Source organism: Haliaeetus albicilla, chromosome 27 (genome assembly GCF_947461875.1).
Source record: "Haliaeetus albicilla chromosome 27, bHalAlb1.1, whole genome shotgun sequence".
NCBI lineage: Eukaryota > Metazoa > Chordata > Aves > Accipitriformes > Accipitridae > Haliaeetus > Haliaeetus albicilla.
The window spans coordinates 1,933,446-1,949,615 of NC_091509.1; the positions used below are offsets into that span (position 1 = coordinate 1,933,446).

A 16,170-nucleotide genomic window follows, 5' to 3' on the forward strand; every position below is an offset into this window, starting at 1 on the left:
AGCAGGATTTCAGGAATAAATCTGTGCATTTGGAGTGGATTTTATGCAGGGGTAATCAGAGCGACCTGGAAGTAGGCCATTGTCAGAAGCTGGAGTAAGATGGAGGGGGATTTTCTGAGCAAAGCTGAGGTCTGAGAGATGCTGCCCCTAGCCCCTTCAAGAGGGCTCCCATCCTGAGACGTCATGAATTGGGGGAACAACCTCGGTCCATTCCAGAAACCAGCCTGAGAATTACTACGGTGATCACTGCCCTGGCTCATCGACCAGCTGACTCTCAGTGCTGGACACCTGTAACAATACATAGCTGCTTCAGCTAAACAGCCTACAAGTAATTTCTTCACACTGCATAAACAGTTCAAGCCATTGTAGGGAGGGACATCAGAAAAAGCAGCTTAAAATAAATCTCGTTTTCAAATAAAAGGCTTCTATTTGAAGCACTGCTCCTTCAAGTGATGCCCATACTTTGAACAGGGTTGTATGGGCAGTTAAATCTGTATGCCCTGACCTGGGAACAGAGAAAGACAGCGTTTTCTTTCTGCTCTGCAGTCTTTGCCCTGTGAAATCTCCGCGCCCTTCTGCAGGTCGGCCGCCTGGTGCCGCTGCTGACAGCAGAGGCGCGGAGGCTCCGCGCAGCTCCCACCTCCACCGCCCCCGGGACTGCGGGGCTGCATCATCAGGGGCTGCTCTGCTCAGGGTCCAGCAGGCGGGATCGACAGCTCCACCCAGCTCACAGGGGTAGGAGATCGGTTCGCTGGGAGGGATGGCGCTGAGGAAGAGCGAGGAACGGCTCCCAGGGCGAGCGGTGGCTCTGATTCTGCTCCTCTGCGTGTCGGGGATGAGAGCAGAAACCGCCCGGTACTCTGTGACCGAAGAGGCGGAGAGAGGCTCCTTTGTGTCGAATATCGCTAAGAATTGGGGACTGACTGGTGAGGAATTATCGGCTTGACAGGCTCGGCTCGTTCCTGGAGGAGTAAAGCAGTATTTACAGCTGAACCAACACGCCGGGGATTTGGTGATGTGAGAGCGGATGAAACCGGGAGGAACTGTGCGGACAGAGCGAGCCCTGCCTGGTGCGTTTTGAGGTGGTGCTGGAGAGCCCACTGCAGTCCTTCTGAGCTGAGGTAAGCTTCACTGACATAAGTGATCATGCTTCTGTGTTCTTAAATAAAGAGATAGTTCTAAAGATCCCGGAAAGTGCAATGCTGGAGGCTCAATTTTTTGTTGGAAAGCGCTCAGGATCCGGAAGTGGGGAACAACAGTCTTCTGCATTACAGTATCCGCTCAGACGACTATTTCCAGATCTACGCGTGGAGGTGGAGTGATGGCAGGAGGTACACCGAGTTGGTGTTGGACTGAGCCCTGGACCGGGAGCAGCAGGCAGAAGTGGCTTTCAGTGTCATGGCTGTGGATGGTGGGTCTCCACCATGCTCTAGTACAGCCTTAATCCATGTGGTCGTCCTGGATATAAATGACAACGTCCCAGTATTTACCCATAGTCTGTATAAAGTCCAAGTATTAGAAAATAGCACCGAGGATACCCCAGTGGTGGTGGTGTCTGCTAATGATTTAGACTCAGGAACGAATGGAGAGATATCCTATTCCATCATTCCAAATTCAGAGGGAAATCACCAGACGTTTAAAATAAATCCAGAGGCAGGGCAGATTCGACTCAAAAAGCCAGTGGATTATGAAGAAACAAAGACCTACAAGATAGACGTCCAGGCCACAGATGGAGGGGGCCTCTTCACGCACTGCAAGGTGGAGGTGCAAGTGGAGGATGTGAACAACAATGCCCCTGAGGTGATCACTGCCTCCCTCACCAGCACCGTCTTGGAAGCTGCCCTGCCGAACACCACCGTGGCCCTCTTCAACATGCATGACCAGGACTCAGGGGACAACGGCATGACGAGGTGTGAGCTGCTGGGCAAGCAGCCCTTTAGCATCAGGCCACTGGCTGCTGATGCATATGCGCTGGTGACATCGGAGGTGCTGGACTGGGAGGAGGTGGTGGAGTACAATGTGACAGTGTGGGCTCATGATGAGGGCTTCTCCGCACTCTTGGCATCCAAGAAGCTGCTGTTACAACCCTTGGACATGAACGACAATGTGTCCACCTTCACCCAGGATGTTTACACCATGGTGCTGAGCTAAAACGAGCCCACAGGGACGAGCTTGGGCCGCCTGACTGCCTCAGACGCCAACATGGGAAAAAATGCCCACGTGAGATACTCGATGGGACTGGTCCCGCCGGGAGTGCCTGCTGTGGCATCGTTCGTGTCCATGGATGTGGAGAGTGGAACCATGCAGGCGCTCTGCCCACTGGACTATGAGTATGTGTGTGCCTTCCAGGTGGAGGTGCGGGCTGTCGACAGTGGCTCACTGCCACTCAGCACACAGGTGGTGCTACGTGTGGTGGTGCGGGATGAGAATGACAATGCACCTGTTGTGCTGCACCTGCCCCCTGACAGCAGCATGGCAGAAGGCGAGTTGGTGCCGTGCTGGGCACGGGCGGGCTACCTGGTGGCCAAGGTAGTGATGGTGGATGTGGACGCGGGGCAGAACGTGTGGCTGTTGCACGAGTTGGCCAAGGCGATGGAGCTGGGGCTGTTCCATGTGGGGCTGCACAGCAGCAAGGTGCGTATGGCATGGGCTGTGGCAGAGCATGACACACCCCGGCAGAGGCCTGTTGTCCTGGTGCGAGACCACGGGCAGCTGCCGTGCTCCGCCACAGCCACCCTCAGCATAGCGCTGGCGGACGGCTTCTCCGACACCTTCCTCCAGCTCTCCAACACTCATGTGGGGAGGCAGGAGCCGCAGGCAGCCGAGGAGGACATGCTCACTACCTATCTCATCACCTCCCTGGGCTACGTCTGGTTGTTCTTCGTCCTGTCTGTCCTAGCCTTTTCAGCGGACAAGATCTGCAAGACTTGCCTCTGGGCATGCCTTGCGACTCCCTCTGCCAGCTGCTACGCTGATGGCGTCTTTGCCACCGGCCACACGGACATGGCCAAGACAGACACTCTGTCGCTGGCTTACTGCTATGAAGTGTGCCTAAGCAGGGGCTCGGATAGGAGTGCATTACAGTTCCTGAAGCCCGATCTGCACAGTCAGCAAAGACGTGCTGAGGCCATGGCAGGCAAGGACGAAGAACGGCTGTGCAGCACGCAGCCTGCGGGCGAGAGGGAAGGCAACCCGGGGAGCACAGCCCCTCGTCCCGCTCAGGTGCCGGACCGGGCGGCCGGAGGGCGCGCCCACGCCTGAGCCTCGCTGGGACCGGCCTCCGTTCCCCGTCCTCAGCCCGACGTTCCCGAGTAGATGTAGTGCCGTGCCGTGCTGCGACCTGCGGGCTGCCCCGGCGGAGGCTCTCTCCCGGTTTCTGCGGCCGGGGAAGGCGTGCCGTGGGAAACGCCTCGTGCTCGTCTTGCCGCCGTGTTGCTCGGAGGGCGCGGATCGGCCTCCCGGGAGCCGGGCGCGCACGCTTGCCCGCGGGCTCTGGGCAGCGGGGAGCGGGGGAAGACGCGGGGCAGCTGCCGGCGCTGCCCGTGCGCCCGGACTCAGGCGGCGGCCGCGCAGGGCTCTGGGCGCTCCTTCCCTGCGCTTCCCTCCCCGGCGCGGTGCGCGCGCGTGCTGCCGCGGGGCCCCCACGCGGGCGAGCGGCCGGCAGCCGCGCGTGTGCGCGCGGGTCCCTGTGCCGGGGCGAGCCGGCAGCGCGGGCAGCGGGCGGCGGCGGGCGCAGTCCCGCCGCGGGCCGCAGGGTGGTGCTCCCGGCCAAGGCGGCGCCGAGCGGCTGCGGGCGGGGAGGCGGCCGAGCCCAGCCCAGCCCGGCCCTGCCCAGCCCGCCCGAGCCGAGCCGAGCCGAGCCGAGCCGAGCCAGCCCAGCCCGCCCGAGCCCAGCCGAGCCAGCCGAGCCCAGCCGTGCCAAGCAGAGCGAGCCGAGCCGAGACGCCGCCGGCCGGACTCGGCGAGAGGGAGGGCGCCGGCCCGCCGGCCCGCCCCGCCGCGCTGCTGCCGGGCGCCGCTTTCCGCGGAGGACTGCGCGGGCGATCCGCGAGACGGAGGCTGTCCGCCGCCCCGACATGGCGATCGCAAGGCAAGTGCTTTGTCTCTCTGCTTTCCTCTCCCTGCCGCACGCTCGCGCCGAGCCCATCCGCTACTCCGTAGCCGAGGAGGGGGAGAGCGGCTCCGTGGTAGCCAACGTGGCGGAGGACGCGGGGCTGGCCCCGGCGCAGCTCTCGGCTCGCCGCGCCCGCCTGGCCTCGGAGGACGGCCGGCAGCACTTTCGCTTAGACCGCGGCACCGGCCGCCTCGTAGTGGCGGAGAGGCTGGACCGGGAGGAGCTCTGCGGGCAGTCCGCTACGTGCACGCTCCCCTTCGAGCTGCTGCTGGCGAACCCCCTGCAGTTCTTTCGGGTCGAGGTGGCCGTGGAGGACATCAATGACCATTCGCCCGTTTTCCCGGAGGAACAAGTCACTTTTAAGATCCCGGAAAGGAGTGACCCGGGCTCGCGTTTCCCGCTGGAGGGGGCTCGGGACCTGGATGTTGGCAGCAACAGCATCCAGGCTTACAGCATTGCACCCCAGAACGAATACTTTAGTGTTTCCTTTGGGAGTCAGACTGAGGATGACAAATATTTAGAATTGGTCTTGGAAAAGGCGCTGGACAGAGAGGAGGAGGCGGAGGTGGGTTTCAGCCTCATTGCCGTGGACGGAGGCTCTCCGCCCAAGAGCGGGACCACCCAAATCCACATTGTTGTGCTAGATGTAAATGACAATGCTCCCGTTTTCACACAGAAGGTGTACGTTGGGCAGGTTTTGGAAAATGCAGCGGAGGGCTCTGTGGTTCTCAGCGTGGTGGCAACCGATGGGGATGCAGGACCTAATGGGGAGGTGTCCTATCAGTTCAGCCAAGCGGTGGGCCAGAGCCACTCAGCATTTGCAATCGACCCTGTGACGGGTGAAATTAGACTCACGAAGCCTCTGGACTTTGAGGCAGCAGAGACTCACGAGCTCAGTGTGCGGGCCACAGATGGCGGGGGCCTGTCAGCAATCTGCAAGGTGTTGGTGGAGGTGGTGGATGTGAATGACAATGCGCCGGAGGTGGTGGTCAGTTCCTTCAGCAGCCCCCTCCCCGAGAACGCATTACCCGGGACAGTGGTCGCCCTCTTTACTGTCAGGGACCGGGATGCTGGTGCCAACGGGAAGATCTCCTGTGCCCTTGAGGACCAGCTATTGTTCTCCCTGCGGCCGGCCTATAAGAATTACTATGAGCTGGTGACCGTGAGCACGCTGGACCGGGAGGAGACGGCACGTTACACCCTTGCTGTCACAGCGGCAGACGCGGGGTCACCTCCTCTCACAACCACCCAGACCTTCACGGTGGACATCTCCGATGTCAATGACAATGTGCCTGCCTTCAACCAGACATCGTACACCATGTACGTGCGTGAGAACAATGTCCCCACGGTGCTCGTTGGAGCCGTCAGCGCCTCGGATGCCGACGAGGGGCCCAATGCCAAGGTGACGTATTCCCTGGCACCAGCCCACCCTGCAGAGCGGCCTCCCTGCTCCTGCATCTCCGTGAACTCTGAGAACGGGCAGGTATTTGTGCTGCGGCCTCTGGACTACGAGCAGGTGAGGCAGATCGAGGTCTTGGTGAGCGCCTCCGATGCGGGGACACCTCCCCTTAGCGCCAACGTCACCGTCCGCCTTCTTGTGGTGGACGAGAACGACAATGCGCCACTGGTGCTGTACCCCTCGCAGGACAGCAGCCCCGCGTCCAGCGAGCTGGTGCCCAAGTCATCTGAAGCGGGGTACCTCGTCACCAAAGTGGTGGCTGTTGACGCCGACTCGGGGCAGAACTCGTGGCTCTCGTACCACCTGCTGAGGGCCACTGACCCTGGGCTGTTTGCAGTGGGTGCCCAAAGTGGGGAGGTGCGGCTGAGGAGGCCGGTGACAGAGAGGGATGCTGTGAAGCAGAAGCTCGTCGTCCTGGTGCGAGACAACGGGCAGCCACCGCTGTCAGCCACCGCTGCACTGAGCGCGCTCCTGCTCAATGACTTCTCAGACGTGCACCTACCACACAGCAGCCTGGCCACGGAGGATGAGGGTGGCTCCCTGACAACCTATTTAATCATTTCATTGGTCTTTGTCTCAGTCCTCTTCCTCGCATCCATGGCAGCCTTCATCGTGCGCCAGGTGTGCAAGGGCAAGGAGCTGAAGGGGGGGCACGTGCTTTACGGCACTGGCAACTTGCAGAGTGGCCTGGCTGACGCGGCCGCTGCGGGGACCCTGCCCCACGCCTATTGCTACGAGATCAGCCTCACGACGGGCTCGGGCAACAGTGAGTTCAAGTTCCTGAAGCCCATCCTCCCCAGCCTGCCACCGCAGCACAGCGGCATGGGCAGGGGCACCGGTGATGAACAAGAATTCTCCCGTGGCCCTGTCACCATGGAGGATGTGGCACCAGACAACCCAGGGATGCCCTCTGCGGAACAGTTCAATAGTCTTTCCTTCAACTAGCATGGAGTCAAGCACAGCCACAGGCTTCATGCCTCGTGACGGGAAGGGATCTGGGCTACAACACGTGGCAACGTTCCCCCAGAGTAAATCTGCATTTGCCATTGGCATCACCGATTTCCCACAAATTCTAAGTCAGAAGAAAGGTTGTCTCCCCCTCCCAAACTAAAGAAACAAAAGAAACTAAGGCTCCCTCAGTCAGGCAACGGTATGTTTCAGCTCTGTTTCAGCCTTTTCTGAAATGCTTGGCATGTGGGGTTAGGTCCAGGGCCCGCGGCTAAGTTCTTGTCTCACTGGCTGTTAGGCAAGTCCGTGAACTTGTATCTCTGATACAGGCCAGCGTGCCATTGGCTTTCTTGACCACCTGGGCACGCTGCAGGCTCATACTCAGCCGGCTGTCAACCAGCACCCCCAGGTCTTTTCCTGCTGGGCAGCTTTCCAGCCACTCTTCCCAAGCCTGTAGCACTGCATGGGATTGTTGTGACAGAAGTGCAGGTCCCGGCACTTGGCCTTGGTGAACCTCATACAATTAGCCTCAGCCCGTCGATCCAGCCTGTCCAGACCCCTCTGTAGAGCCTTCCTACCCCTGAGCAGATCAACCCTCCCTCCCAATTTGGTGTCGTCTGCAAACTTACTGAGGGTGCACTCGATCCCTTTGCTGAATTCGTTGATAAAGATACGAAGGAGAACTGGCCCCAAAACGGAGCCCTGGGGAACACCACTTGTGACTGGCCGCCAACTCGCTTTAAATCCGTTCAGCACAACTCTCTGGGCTTGTCCATCCAGCCAGTTTTTCACCCAGCAAAGAGTACACCTGTCTAAGCCATGAGCCGCCAGCTTCTCAAGGAGTATGCTGTGAGAGACAGTGTCAAAGGCCTTACTAAAGTCCAGGTAGACAGCATCCACAGCCTTCTCCTCATCCAGTAGGCGGGTCACGTGGTCAAAGAAGGAGATCAGGTTGGTCAAGCAGGACCTGCCTTTCATGAACCCATGCTGCCTGGGCCCGATCCCCTGGTTGTCCTGCACATGCCGTGTGAGCACACTCAAGATGAACCGCTCTGTAATCTTCCCTGGTACCGAGGCCAGGCTGAAAGGCCTGTAGTTCCCTGGATCCTCCTTCCGACCCTTCTTGCAAATGGGCATCACATTGGCAAGCCTCCAGTCATCTGGGACCTCCCCTGTTGACCAGGACTGCTGATAAATGATGGAGAGTGTCTTGGCAAGCTCCTCCACCAGCTCCCTCAGTACCCTTGGCTGGATCCCATCTGGTCCCATAGACTCGAGAGTGTCCAGGTGGCGTAGCAGGTCACTAACTGCTTCCGCCTGGATTATGGGGGATATAGGCTGCTCTCCGTCCCTGTCTTCCAGCTCAGGGGGCTGAATACCCTGAGGATAACTGGTCTCACTATTAAAGACTGAGGCAAAGAAGGCATTAAGTACCTCAGCCTTCTCCTCATCTTTGGTGGCAATGTTCCCCTCTGCATCCAATGAAGGATGGATATTCTCCTTGGCTCTCTTTTTGTTGCCAACCTATTTGTAAAGACATTTTTTGTTATCTCTTATGACAGCGGCCAGGTTGAGTTCTAGCCGAGCTTTTGCCTCTCTAATTTTCTCTCTGCATGACCTAACAAGATCCCTATACTCTTCCTGAGTTGCCTGCCCTTTCTTCCAGAGATGGTAAACTCTCCTTTATTTCCTGAGTCCCAGCAAAAGCTCCCTGTTCAGCCAGACCGGTCTTCTTCCCCGACAGTTCACCTTGCGGCGCATGGGAATAGCCTGCTCCTGAGACTTCCTTCTTGAAGAACGTTCAGCCTTCCTGGACCCCTTTGCCCTTCAGGACAGTCTCCCAAGGGACTCTCTCAACCAGTGTCCTTGTTCTGGTTTCAGCTGGGATCGAGTTAACTGTCTTCCTAGTAGCTGGTACACTGCTATGTTTTAAGTTCAGTATGCGAAGAATGTTGATAACACTGATGTTTTCAGTTGTTGCTCAGTAGTGTTTAGACTATAGTCAAGGATTTTTCAGCTTCTCATGCCCAGCCAGGGCACAAGAATTTGGGACAGGACACAACCAGGGCACCTGACCCAAACTGGCCAACGGTGTATTCCATAGCATGGGACATCCTATCTAATATAGGAACTGGGAAGTGGGGGCTGGGAATCGCCGCTCGAGGACTGGCTGGGTGTCGGTCAGTGGGTGGTGAGCGATTGCCCTGCGCATCATTTGTACATTCCAATCCTTTTATTACTACTGTTGTCATTTTATTAGTGTTATCATTATCATTATTAGCTTCTTCTTTTCTGTTCTATTAAACCGTTCTTATCTCAACCCAGGAGTTTTACTTCTTTTCCCGATTTCCTTCCCCATCCCACTGGATGGGGGGGAGTGAGTGAGTGGCTGTGTGGTACTTTGTTGCTGGCTGGGGTTAAACCACGACAGTACTGAACAGGCCAAAGTTTGCCCTCCAGAAGTCCATGGTAGTGGTTTTGCTGACCCCCTTCCTTACCTCACCAAGAACCGAGGATTCTATCATTTCATGGTCGCTAAGCCCAAGACGGCCTCTGACCACCACATCTCCCACCAGTCCTTCCCTGTTTGTAAACAGTAGGTCTAGCGAGGCTCCTCCCCTAGTAGGCTCACCTACCAGCTGTGTCAGGAAGTTCTCTTCCATATACACTCCAGGAACCTCCAAGACTGTTTGCCCTCTGCTGTGTTGTCTTTCCAGCAGGCGTCTGGAAAGTTGAAGTCCCCCATGAGAACAAGGGCACGTGATTGTGAGACTACTGCCAGCCGCTTGTAGAATGTTTCATCTGCCTCTTCAACCTGGTTGGGTGGTCTATGACAGACTTCCAGCACAATAGCTGCCTTGCTGGCCTTCCCCTTCATCCTTACCCACAAGCACTTGACGTTATCATCACAACCGTGGAGCTCTGTACAAGCAAACCCCTCCCTAACATAGAGAGAGAGAGACACCCCACCACCTTTCCTTTCTTGTTTATCCCTATTCCTATCCGAATGTCTTAGAGCCTTTGTGTTCTCCTTTTTGCCCTTTCTCCTTCTACTCTGCGCACTGTGTTTGAGCCTTCTCTTGCCTACTCCTCTGAAAAAAGACTGTCACTTCATGTATAATAACAGATAGTTTGAATGAAGGCGGTGCGGCACCAGAGTATTCGGAAGCCCTCTCGCTGTGTAGTGCTGCAGTTATAACCTGTACTGCTGTAAACACGGATACCCTTTTGTGTAAAAGTGAAATAAAGAAGACAATCGAATGGCTTGTGTGGAGACAGTAGTCTTTGCAGAGAGGTTCTTTCTGGGAAAGCTCTGTCGAAGTTTTTAAAGGGCCAGGAGGTTTTTTCCTCGTGTTGTCCCTGGGCTGAGGTAAGGTTGAGCGGGTACATTGCTTCAGTTTGGAGATGAGGGCTAGAGTGCATTGGGGGAAGTTAGGGGGAGCCGGGAATTGCTGTCAGGCCTGTGCAGTGCAGGTCTTCTGAGCACTGAGCTTGTGGCTGAGGCAGAGCGCAGTTAGGTGGGGGTGGAGGCCAGGAGGAACCTGGCCCCTACCCGAAGCGGGGCCCTGGGTGTGCAAAGGCCTCTGCAAGGCAGTCAGGGCGGGGGGCGTGAGCTTTCCAAGTCTCCTGAGAGCTCCAGCTGCGGGGGCGGGCAAGGGCGAAGCACGAAGAACGGCTGTGGCGCTCGCAGCCCGCGGGCTCTGGGTAGCGGGGAGCGGGGGAAGACGCGGGGCAGCTGCCGGCGCTGCCCGTGCGCCCGGACTCAGGCGGCGGCCGCGCAGGGCTCTGGGCGCTCCTTCCCTGCGCTTCCCTCCCCGGCGCGGTGCGCGCGCGTGCTGCCGCGGGGCCCCCACGCGGGCGAGCGGCCGGCAGCCGCGCGTGTGCGCGCGGGTCCCTGTGCCGGGGCGAGCCGGCAGCGCGGGCAGCGGGCGGCGGCGGGCGCAGTCCCGCCGCGGGCCGCAGGGTGGTGCTCCCGGCCAAGGCGGCGCCGAGCGGCTGCGGGCGGGGAGGCGGCCGAGCCCAGCCCAGCCCGGCCCTGCCCAGCCCGCCCGAGCCGAGCCGAGCCGAGCCGAGCCGAGCCAGCCCAGCCCGCCCGAGCCCAGCCGAGCCAGCCGAGCCCAGCCGTGCCAAGCAGAGCGAGCCGAGCCGAGACGCCGCCGGCCGGACTCGGCGAGAGGGAGGGCGCCGGCCCGCCGGCCCGCCCCGCCGCGCTGCTGCCGGGCGCCGCTTTCCGCGGAGGACTGCGCGGGCGATCCGCGAGACGGAGGCTGTCCGCCGCCCCGACATGGCGATCGCAAGGCAAGTGCTTTGTCTCTCTGCTTTCCTCTCCCTGCCGCACGCTCGCGCCGAGCCCATCCGCTACTCCGTAGCCGAGGAGGGGGAGAGCGGCTCCGTGGTAGCCAACGTGGCGGAGGACGCGGGGCTGGCCCCGGCGCAGCTCTCGGCTCGCCGCGCCCGCCTGGCGTCGGAGGACGGCCGGCAGCACTTTCGCTTAGACCGCGGCACCGGCCGCCTCGTAGTGGCGGAGAGGCTGGACCGGGAGGAGCTCTGCGGGCAGTCCGCTACGTGCACGCTCCCCTTCGAGCTGCTGCTGGCGAACCCCCTGCAGTTCTTTCGGGTCGAGGTGGCCGTGGAGGACATCAATGACCATTCGCCCGTTTTCCCGGAGGAACAAGTCACTTTTAAGATCCCGGAAAGGAGTGACCCGGGCTCGCGTTTCCCGCTGGAGGGGGCTCGGGACCTGGATGTTGGCAGCAACAGCATCCAGGCTTACAGCATTGCACCCCAGAACGAATACTTTAGTGTCTCCTTTGGGAGTCGTATTAAGGGCAAGAAGTATGTAGAACTGGTCTTGGAAAAGGCGCTGGACAGAGAGGAGGAGGCAGAGGTGGGTTTCAGCCTCATTGCCGTGGATGGAGGCTCTCCGCCCAGGAGCGGGACCACCCAAATCCACATTGTCGTGCTAGATGTAAATGATAACGCTCCCATCTTCACCCAGGAGCTCTACATTGGGCAGGTTTTGGAAAATGCAGCGGAGGGCTCTGTGGTTCTCAGCGTGGTGGCAACCGATCGGGATGCAGGACTTAATGGGGAGGTGTCCTATCAGTTCAGCCAAGCGGTGGGCCAGAGCCACTCAGCATTTGCAATCGACCCTGTGACGGGTGAAATTAGACTCACGAAGCCTCTGGACTTTGAGGCAGCAGAGACTCACGAGCTCAGTGTGCGGGCCACAGATGGCGGGGGCCTGTCAGCAATCTGCAAGGTGTTGGTGGAGGTGGTGGATGTGAATGACAATGCGCCGGAGGTGGTGGTCAGTTCCTTCAGCAGCCCCCTCCCCGAGAACGCATTACCCGGGACAGTGGTCGCCCTCTTTACTGTCAGGGACCGGGATGCTGGTGCCAACGGGAAGATCTCCTGTGCCCTTGAGGACCAGCTATTGTTCTCCCTGCGGCCGGCCTATAAGAATTACTATGAGCTGGTGACCGTGAGCACGCTGGACCGAGAGGAGACGGCACGTTACACCCTCGCTGTCACAGCGGCAGACGCGGGGTCACCTCCTCTCACAACCACCCAGACCTTCACGGTGGACATCTCCGATGTCAATGACAATGTGCCTGCCTTCAACCAGACATCGTACACCATGTACGTGCGTGAGAACAATGTCCCCACGGTGCTCGTTGGAGCCGTCAGCGCCTCGGATGCCGACGAGGGGCCCAATGCCAAGGTGACGTATTCCCTGGCACCAGCCCACCCTGCAGAGCGGCCTCCCTGCTCCTGCATCTCCGTGAACTCTGAGAACGGGCAGGTATTTGTGCTGCGGCCTCTGGACTACGAGCAGGTGAGGCAGATCGAGGTCTTGGTGAGCGCCTCCGATGCGGGGACACCTCCCCTTAGCGCCAACGTCACCGTCCGCCTTCTTGTGGTGGACGAGAACGACAATGCGCCACTGGTGCTGTACCCCTCGCAGGACAGCAGCCCCGCGTCCAGCGAGCTGGTGCCCAAGTCATCTGAAGCGGGGTACCTCGTCACCAAAGTGGTGGCTGTTGACGCCGACTCGGGGCAGAACTCGTGGCTCTCGTACCACCTGCTGAGGGCCACTGACCCTGGGCTGTTTGCAGTGGGTGCCCAAAGTGGGGAGGTGCGGCTGAGGAGGCCGGTGACAGAGAGGGATGCTGTGAAGCAGAAGCTCGTCGTCCTGGTGCGAGACAACGGGCAGCCACCGCTGTCAGCCACCGCTGCACTGAGCGCGCTCCTGCTCAATGACTTCTCAGACGTGCACCTACCACACAGCAGCCTGGCCACGGAGGATGAGGGTGGCTCCCTGACAACCTATTTAATCATTTCATTGGTCTTTGTCTCAGTCCTCTTCCTCGCATCCATGGCAGCCTTCATCGCGCGCCAGGTGTGCAAGGGCAAGGAGCTGAAGGGGGGGCACGTGCTTTACGGCACTGGCAACTTGCAGAGTGGCCTGGCTGACGCGGCCGCTGCGGGGACCCTGCCCCACGCCTATTGCTACGAGATCAGCCTCACGACGGGCTCGGGCAACAGTGAGTTCAAGTTCCTGAAGCCCATCCTCCCCAGCCTGCCACCGCAGCACAGCGGCATGGGCAGGGGCACGGGCGATGAACAAGAATTCTCCCGTGGCCCTGTCACCATGGAGGATGTGGCACCAGACAACCCAGGGACGCTTTCTGCGGAACAGTTCGATAGTCTTTCCTTCAACTAGCATGGAGTAAATCAGAGCCAGAGGCTTCGTGCCTCGCAACGGGAAGGGATCTGGGCTACAACACGTGGCAACGTTCCCCCAGAGTAAATCTGCATTTGCCATTGGCATCACCGATTTCCCACAAATTCTAAGTCAGAAGAAAGGTTGTCTCCCCCTCCCAAACTAAAGAAACAAAAGAAACTAAGGCTCCCTCAGTCAGGCAACGGTATGTTTCAGCTCTGTTTCAGCCTTTTCTGAAATGCTTGGCATGTGGGGTTAGGTCCAGGGCCCGCGGCTAAGTTCTTGTCTCACTGGCTGTTAGGCAAGTCCGTGAACTTGTATCTCTGATACAGGCCAGCATGCCATTGGCTTTCTTGACCACCTGGGCACGCTGCAGGCTCATACTCAGCCGGCTGTCAACCAGCACCTGCAGGTCTTTTCCTGCTGGGCAGCTTTCCAGCCACTCTTCCCAAGCCTGTAGCACTGCATGGGATTATTGTGACAGAAGTGCAGGACCCGGCACTTGGCCTTGGTGAACCTCATACAATTAGCCTCAGCCCGTCGATCCAGCCTGTCCAGACCCCTCTGTAGAGCCTTCCTACCCCTGAGCAGATCAACCCTCCCTCCCAATTTGGTGTCGTCTGCAAACTTACTGAGAGTGCACTCGATCCCTTTGCCGAATTCATTGATAAAGATACTAAGGAGAACTGGCCCCAAAACGGAGCCCTGGGGAACACCACTTGTGACTGGCTGCCAACTGGATTTAACTCCGTTCAGCACAACTCTCTGGGCTCATCCAGCCAGCCAGTTTTTACCCAGCAAAGAGTACACCTGTCTAAGCTATGAGCTGCCAGCTTCTCAAGGAGTATGCTGTGAGAGACAGTGTCAAAGGCCTTACTAAAGTCCAGGTAGACAGCATCCACAGCCTTCTCCTCATCCAGTAGGCGGGTCACGTGGTCAAAGAAGGAGATCAGGTTGGTCAAGAGCAGGACCTGCCTTTCATGAACCCATGCTGCCTGGGCCCGATCCCCTGGTCGTCCTGCACATGCCACGTGAGCACACTCAAGATGAACCGCTCTGTAATCTTCCCTGGTACCGAGGCCAGGCTGAAAGGCCTGTAGTTCCCTGGATCCTCCTTCCGACCCTTCTTGCAAATGGGCATCACATTGGCAAGCCTCCAGTCGTCTGGGACCTCCCCTGTTGACCAGGACTGCTGATAAATGATGGAGAGTGTCTTGGCAAGCTCCTCCACCAGCTCCCTCAGTACCCTTGGCTGGATCCCATCTGGTCCCATAGACTCGAGAGTGTCCAGGTGGCATAGCAGGTCACTAACTGCTTCCGCCTGGATTATGGGGGATATAGGCTGCTCTCCGTCCCTGTCTTCCAGCTCAGGGGGCTGAATACCCTGAGGATAACTGGTCTCACTATTAAAGACTGAGGCAAAGAAGGCATTAAGTACCTCAGCCTTCTCCTCATCTTTGGTGGCAATGTTCCCCTCTGCATCCAATGAAGGATGGATATTCTCCTTGGCTCTCTTTTTGTTGCCAACCTATTTGTAAAGACATTTTTTGTTATCTCTTACGACAGCGGCCAGGTTGAGTTCTAGCCGAGCTTTTGCCTCTCTAATTTTCTCTCTGCATGACCTAACAAGATCCCTATACTCTTCCTGAGTTGCCTGCCCTTTCTTCCAGAGATGGTAAACTCTCCTTTATTTCCCGAGTCCCAGCAAAAGCTCCCTGTTCAGCCAGACCGGTCTCCTTCCCCGACGGTTCGTCTTGCGGCGCATGGGAATAGCCTGCTCCTGAGCCTTTAAGACTTCCTTCTTGAAGAACGTCCAGCCTTCCTGGACCCCTTTGCCCTTCAGGACAGTCTCCCAAGGGCCTCTCTCAACCAGTGTCCTGAACAGGCCAAAGTTTGCCCTCCGGAAGTCCATGGTAGTGGTTTTGCTGACCCCCTTCCTTACCTCACCAAGAATCGAGGATTCTATCATTTCATGGTCGCTAAGCCCAAGATGGCCTCTGACCACCACATCTCCCACCAGTCCTTCCCTGTTTGTAAACAGTAGGTCTAGCGAGGCTCCTCCCTGGTAGGCTCACCTACCAGCTGTGTCAGGAAGTTCTCTTCCACACACGCTCCAGGATCCTCCTAGACTGTTTGCCCTCTGCTGTGTTGTCTTTCCAGCAGGCGTCTGGAAAGTTGAAGTCCCCCACGAGAACAAGGGCATGTGATTGTGAGACTACTGCCAGCCGCTTGTAGAATGTTTCATCTGCCTCTTCGACCTGGTTGGGTGGTCTATGACAGACTCCCGGCACGATAGCTGCCTTGCTGGCCTTCCCCTTCATCCTTACCCACAATCACTCGACCTTGTCGTCACAACCATGGAGCTCTGTACAAGCAAACCCCTCCCTAACATAGAGAGAGAGACACCCCACCACCTTTCCTTCCTTGCCTATCCCTATGCCTATCCGAACATCTTAGAGCATTTGCATTCTCCTTTTTACCCTTTCTCCTTCTACTCTGCGCACTGTGTTTGAGCCTTCTCTTGCCTACTCCTCTGAAAAAAGACTGTCACCGCATGTATAATAATGGATGGTTTGAATGAAGGCAGTGCAGCACGGAATATTCGGAAGCCCTCTTGCTGTGTAGTGCTGCAGTTATAACCTGTACTGCTGTAAACACGGATACCCTTTTGTGTAAAAGTGAAATAAAGAAGACAATCGAATGGCTTGTGTGGAGACAGTAGTCTTTGCAGAGAGGTTCTTTCTGGGAAAGCTCTGTCGAAGTTTTTAAAGGGCCAGGAGGTTTTTTCCTCGTGTTGTCCCTGGGCTGAGGTAAGGTTGAGCGGGTACATTGCTTCAGTTTGGAGATGAGGGCTAGAGTGCATTGGGGGAAGTTAGGGGGAGCCGGGAATTGCTGTCAGGCCTGTGCAGTGCAGGTCTTCTG

General features: G+C 58.0%; 2 protein-coding genes and 1 pseudogene across 2 annotated transcripts; all 3 read left to right on the top strand.

Annotated features, from left to right (window-relative positions):
• The first annotated feature begins 26 nt into the window (after window positions 1-26).
• Window positions 27-3,261, top strand: LOC104312554 (protocadherin beta-16-like; annotated as a pseudogene).
• Window positions 3,261-8,377, top strand: LOC138682372 (protocadherin beta-15-like). The gene has a single exon (XM_069772872.1). It carries the CDS (start codon window positions 4,077-4,079, stop codon window positions 6,516-6,518), a length of 2,442 nt encoding a protein of 813 aa, XP_069628973.1. The 5' UTR covers window positions 3,261-4,076; the 3' UTR covers window positions 6,519-8,377.
• Window positions 8,378-10,238: 1,861 nt separating this feature from the next.
• Window positions 10,239-15,962, top strand: LOC138682373 (protocadherin beta-15-like). The gene has a single exon (XM_069772874.1). The coding sequence runs from the start codon at window positions 10,807-10,809 to the stop codon at window positions 13,246-13,248; it is 2,442 nt and encodes an 813-aa protein (XP_069628975.1). The 5' UTR covers window positions 10,239-10,806; the 3' UTR covers window positions 13,249-15,962.
• Window positions 15,963-16,170: the final 208 nt, after the last annotated feature.

Coding starts and splice junctions, on each gene's coding strand:
- LOC138682372 (XM_069772872.1), top strand. CDS start 4,077: ATGGCGATCGCAAGGCAAGTGCTTTGTCTCTCTGCTTTCCTCTCCCTG.
- LOC138682373 (XM_069772874.1), top strand. CDS start 10,807: ATGGCGATCGCAAGGCAAGTGCTTTGTCTCTCTGCTTTCCTCTCCCTG.